This window comes from Xyrauchen texanus, chromosome 15 (genome assembly GCF_025860055.1).
Source record: "Xyrauchen texanus isolate HMW12.3.18 chromosome 15, RBS_HiC_50CHRs, whole genome shotgun sequence".
Taxonomy (NCBI): domain Eukaryota; kingdom Metazoa; phylum Chordata; class Actinopteri; order Cypriniformes; family Catostomidae; genus Xyrauchen; species Xyrauchen texanus.
In genome coordinates this window covers 44,131,628-44,137,627 of record NC_068290.1, presented here as the reverse complement: position 1 = coordinate 44,137,627, position 6,000 = coordinate 44,131,628, and the positions used below count along the sequence as shown (strand labels likewise).

General features: G+C 39.4%; 1 protein-coding gene across 3 annotated transcripts in view; it reads right to left on the bottom strand.

Moving 5' to 3' along the window:
- Positions 1–359: 359 nt before the first annotated feature.
- LOC127655873 (zinc finger protein 407-like) overlaps positions 360–6,000 on the bottom strand; it is a 42,007-nt gene continuing 36,366 nt past the window's right edge. For all 3 annotated transcript variants that reach the window (XM_052143900.1, XM_052143901.1, XM_052143902.1), the window contains one exon: positions 360–2,331. In XM_052143900.1, coding sequence (XP_051999860.1) covers positions 1,463–2,331 — 869 coding nt within the window. In that variant the 3' untranslated portion in view covers positions 360–1,462. The remainder of the gene's footprint in view (positions 2,332–6,000) is intronic.

The following is a 6,000-nucleotide window of genomic DNA, read 5'->3' as shown; positions in this document are numbered from 1 at the left end:
ATCCACAGATCTGCCACTCACTGGATGTTTTGGCATCATTCTGAGTACATTCTAGAGACTGTTGTGTGTGAAAATCCCAGAAGATCAACAGTTACAGAAATACTCAAACCAGCCCATCTGGAACCAACATTCATTTCATGCCCCAAATCACTGAGATCACAGTCTTTTCCACATTCTGATGGTTGATGTGAACATTAACTGAAGCGCCTGACCCATATCTGCATGATTTTATGCATTGCAATGCTGCCACACAATTGGCTGATTAGATAATCACATGAAAGTAGGTGTACAGGTGTTCCTAGTAAAGTGTTAAGTGAGTGTATTTCATGTTAAATTTTATTAACAAGTACATACCTGTGACAACATATTTAACTTTTAAAAATAAAAATTATATTTTTGAAACAAACACATCTTAATAAACCGATCATGTCTTTAATTAGAAAGGACGATGAACAGGATAAAAAACACAATTCACAAACAAAAAAACAAACCCTCCAGCTGCAGTCAAACTCTCAAATTAAAACCGTTCAATTGTACATTAGTAGGAGGTCAATTCAAAAAGTGCATTCAAACACATTCTTTAATAAAAAAATGTTTTCCCTCAAGTAGGCTTTAAATAATTTTATATTTCAACATTAAATGTATTTATTTTCACTAAACAGTTTGAGAGCGAAAGGATCTTCACGGTTGTGTGAACGCTGTCTAACATTGTCTTGAGCAATTTCACAGATATTTCACAAATGAAATATCATCAGTCATATATAAGGGAAGCAAGCAGGTGTATGTTGAACAAGGTTATCATTAGGAATCTAAGCATCTACAGATCATACCTTAAAATGCTCTAAATCTTTAAATACGTTTTTAGTTGTTCCAATGTGAACATCTTTAGTGGCATCAGAAAACTATATGCTACATTTCTACAAATAAATCAAAACTGAAAAAGACAAATCAACACTAAAGGAGGGTCATGCCACAAGCATGTAGCTGTTGTATGTTTTTAGCACCAACACAGCAAAAATATTTTTCTTTTTCAGTACATTTGTCTTGTTTTCCAGTAAACATAATTTATAACTATAACAAATAATTTACTTGAGAAGAACAATTCTGTAAGTTAAGACTTACAAAAGCTTACCAACCCTAAGTTTAACTAAGCCTAAGCTAAATTAAGTTACATTTATGATTAAAACAACACAAAAATTGCCAGTGGGGTAAGATATATAATCTGAAATATTAAATTCTTAACTCTGAAATATTATTAAATATCTTAATATGCAATTTCTCTTGTTTAAATATTTTTACTGGAAAACAAGACAACTGTAATTATATAAAAAAAAATGTTTTGCAGTAAAAGCAATCCATCCCAATAAGCTCACTTTTGCGTGTGATGTCACAGGAAGTGACTGAGTTTTACAAGGAAAGAGAGACACAAAGAAATCTCAAAAGCATCTCGTCTCTCTCTTTGTCACTCTGGACTGATTTGTGAGTACACTATCGTCCCCTCTGCAGTTGGCTCCTCGACAGCACTCTCTACCTGCAGCGTGGAGCCGTCCAGCTGGGTGACAATGTAATGTGTTCCCTCATCATTAACGATGACCTGCGTAAGCCCCTCCTTCATCATCAGCTGACTGGCTGCAAACTGCAACACCTCCTGCATCTCCTCAGATGTGTGCTCATGAGGGGAACCCACAATCTGAGTGACCATGCCCATTGACTCTGCTCCCTCTTCATACACCTGCCCTTCATTCTTGGAGTCAGTCTGGGAGGACCCGTCTCCACACTCCTCGTCCAGCAAGTGTTCTGACACCTTGGTGGTGATCTCACCTTCTGTAGTGCCACTCTGTTGGCCCAACTCTGTAACAGCGCAAAGCAACGCATTGAGAGCCGAGGAGGAGTCAGAGACAGTGTTGCCAGGCACTACCCCTTCCTGCCTGGCTTCCTCTACAGTCCTCTGCTCCACGAGCGTCGTCTCCCCGGACGACTCGACCAGCACGTAGCGAGTGGAGGTCCCGGGGATCTGGATCTGCCCCCCTGCAAGCTGGGCCTCAACTGAAGACACCTGTCGGCCAGATGCAATCAGCTGTCCGTCCTCTGTGATGTGCAGCACTTCGGCCAAGTGGCTGGACATGGCGAGGGTCTGTAGCGTGGCAGCAGCTGACTCTTCCAGTGCGTGATCAATGGTCACCTCCCCCCCGTCATATCCCTGAATGATAATGACCTGCTGAACAGCCTCTGAACTTAGTTTACTCTCGTTAGGAGCAAATGCCGCCTCCGACTGCACGAAAGTCGCGCCCTGTCCTTTTAGACGACACTCAAATGATTTGGACATAATTCCTACCACAAACACAGGAGGGAAGAGAAAGTGAGAGACATATAACATCATTAAACATGTATTCTAGGAAAGGGTATCACTAGATTCCTCATCATACATTAACCATGACAATACATACAGTTTAAGTCAGAAGTTTACATACACTTAGGTTGATGTCATTAAAACTCATTTTTTAATCACTCCACAGATTTAATATTAGCAAACTATAGTTTTGGTAGGTCGTTTAGGACATCTACTTTGTGCATGACACAAATAATTTTTCCAACAATTGTTACAGACAGATCGTTTCACTTTTAATTGACTATATCACAAATCCAATGGGACAAACTTTTGCATAAACTAAGTTAACTGTGCCTTTATGCAGCTTCCAGAAATTCCAGAAAATTATGTCAAGCCTTTAGACATTTAGCTTCTGATAGGAAGTGTACTGAATAGACCTCTGAAAAAAACTTTTACAACTTTTTAAAAAGACCTCTACAAGTCTAAATCATCCTTGGGAGCACTTTTCATATGCCTGAAGGTTTCACGTTCATCTGTACAAACAGTAATACGCAAGTATAAAGACCATGGGACCACGCAGCCATCATACCACTCAGGAAGGAGATGCATTCTGTCTCCTAGAGATGAACGTAGTTTGGTGTGAAAAGTGCTAATCAATCCCAGAACAACAGAAAATGATCTTGTGAAGATGCAGGAGGAAACAGGTAGACAAGTATCTATATCCATAGTAAATTAATCCTATATTGACATAACATGAAAGGCTAGTTTTCGGCAAGGAAGAAGCCGCTGCTCCAAAACCGTCATAAAAAACCAGACTACAGTTTGCAAGTGCACATAGTGACAAATATCTTACTTTTTAAAGAAATGTCCTCGGGTCTAATGAAACAAAAATATAACTGTTTGGCCATAATAACCATCGTTATGATTGGAGGAAAAAGGGTGAGGCTTGCAAGCCAAAGAACACCATCCCAACTGTGAAGCTTGGGGGTGGCAGCATCATATTGTGGGCATGCTTTGCTGCAGGAGGGACTGGTGCACTTCACAAAATAGATGGCATCATGAGGAAGGAAAATTATGTGGATATATTGAAGCAACATCTCAAGACATTAGCCAGGAGTTAAAGCTCGGTCGCAAATGGGTCTTCCAAATGGACAATGACCCCAAGCCTACCTCCAAAGTTGTGGCAAAATAGCTTAAGGACAATAAAGTCAAGATGTTGGAGTGGCCATCACAAAGCCCTCACCACTCAATCCAATAGAACATTTGTGGGAAGAACTGAAAAAGCGTGTGCGAGCACACCAGTTCTGTCTGGACGAATGGGCCAAAATTCCAGCTTATTGTGAGAAGCTTGTGGAAGTTAAACAATTTAAAAGCAATGATACCAAATACTAACAAAGTGTATGTAAACTTCTGACCAGCTGGGAATGTGATGAAAGAAATTAAAGCTGAAATAAATCATACTCTATATTATTATTCTGACATTTCACATTCTTAAAATAATTAGCCTTTCTGTGACAGCGGAAGTGTGTGCACCGTCTAACAAGTCAAGTAAGAGAGAAACCGGCAGTGCTGAATATATCACTTTCACACGACAATGAAAAAGGAGAAAATATAGACATTAAAGGTGCTGTAGGCGATATTAACCATTCTGAAACTTTCGACAGACTTAGACATTGATTAAGACATGCCCCTTCTTTTCAAAACCCTGCCCTCCAAAGATACTGTTGTACTGCTGAGACCATCACCGAGCAAAAAAGCGATTGTCAAAAACAACAGTAGCAAAAAAGTGCCCTCAGCTGAAAACTGTTATCGATCTGATTATGGCATTAAACCTGAATGATCCTCTTCAACTACTACATTAGGATTAGTAAGTGGAGCTTTAGTGACTTTCACTTATTGTTATTGTTGCTGTTGCTGTGAGGGGAAACTTCCTGAGAATTGTTAGAGACTTGGCTGAGACTAGCATGAGTGTGTTTACAAGTAAAGAAAGAGAGTAGTCTATCAGCAGCAGGAGATAACATCTTGTTTACATTGTTGCTTGCCTCTGCCAGCAGCGATGAGCTGGCCAACAGTATTAAACATAGTGTTAAAATTGTGTACAACACTTTACAATAAGATTTTATACATTTGCATAAGTTTATAGAATTTCTAACTTTAAAAAACTAAACAAAAAATACAATACTTGTACAGCATTTAATAATCTTGGTCAGTGTTCAACATTTCAAGTTGTATGCATTTACATTAGGTAATATACACCGCCTGGCCAAAAAAAAAAAAAAGTTCCATACTCTAATATATTAATTGGACCGCCTTTAGCTTTGATTACGGCACACATTCATTGTGGCATTGTTTCGACAACTTTATGCAACATCACAACATTTATTTCCATCCAGAGTTGCATTAATTTTTGGCCGAGAGCTTGTATTTATGACAGGAGAGTCGAATCACCCAGTAAAGTGTTCTCAAGCACATCTCAAAGACTTTCAACGGGGTTAAGGTCAGGACACTGTGGTGACCAATTCATGTGTGAAAATTATTCCTCATGCTCCCTTGCACTCTTTCACAATTGGAGCCCGATGAATCTTGGCATTGTCATCCTGGAATATGCCCGTACCGTCAAGGAAGATTGGATAACCTGATCATTCAGTACATTCAGGTAGTCAGCTGACTTCATTTTATTGCTGCATAACGTTGCTGAGCCTAGACCTGATCAAATGAAGCAAACCCAGATCATAACACTGCCTCCAGAGGCTTGTATAGTGGGCACTATGTATGATGGGTGCATCGCTTCATGTGCTTCCTTTCTTACCCTGACATGCCCATCCTTTTGAAATAGGGTAAATCTGGACTCATCAGCCCACATGACCTATTTCCATTGCTCCACTGTCCAATCTATATGTTCCCTAGCAAACTGAAGTAGTTTTTTCTGATTAGCCTCACTTACAGGTGGCATTCTTATGGACACACAGCTGTTTAGTCCCAATCCTGTAAGTTCTCGTCACATTGTGTGTGTGGAAATGCTCTTATTTTCTTGATTTTTTATGATGTGAATTCAAGCGTTTTAGTGATCTCTGATCATGATCATTCAAGATTTCTTCTGTGAAGCTGACGGTTCATCACTATCCTTCCAGGTTTTAATAATGTGTTGGACAGTTCTAAACCCAATTCTTGTGATTTCAGCAATCTCTTTAGTTGTGTTCTTTGCTTGATGCAGGCCAATAATTCATCCCTACTGAAACACAGTAACATCTTTTACATGGCCACGGGATACATCTTCCGACATGGTTGTTTAAGAAATGAGAAGCTACACACTGTATCGGTTAGGGTTAAAAGAATTGTTGCCAGCTGAAACATATTAATCACTGCAATAATGATCCAATCATAGGCTCTTAAAGGTGCTATATGTAATATGTTTACTGCACTAAATCATAAAATGACCATAATATGTCATTAGATCATTAGGAAACATGTTAAATTGAAATACTGGCTTCTCTGATAAAAATGCTACAGCCAGTATATTCTACTTTGAAGATCCATTCCAGCTGAATTTCTGTTTATGTTTTGGCTTGTGTGATCCCGCCCACTGCCCACTCACCAATAGTATTTCGACACTGCTGGGTTGCCAGATTTGAACAAGTTTGCAGGCAAACAACACTGCGGTCATGGAAGCC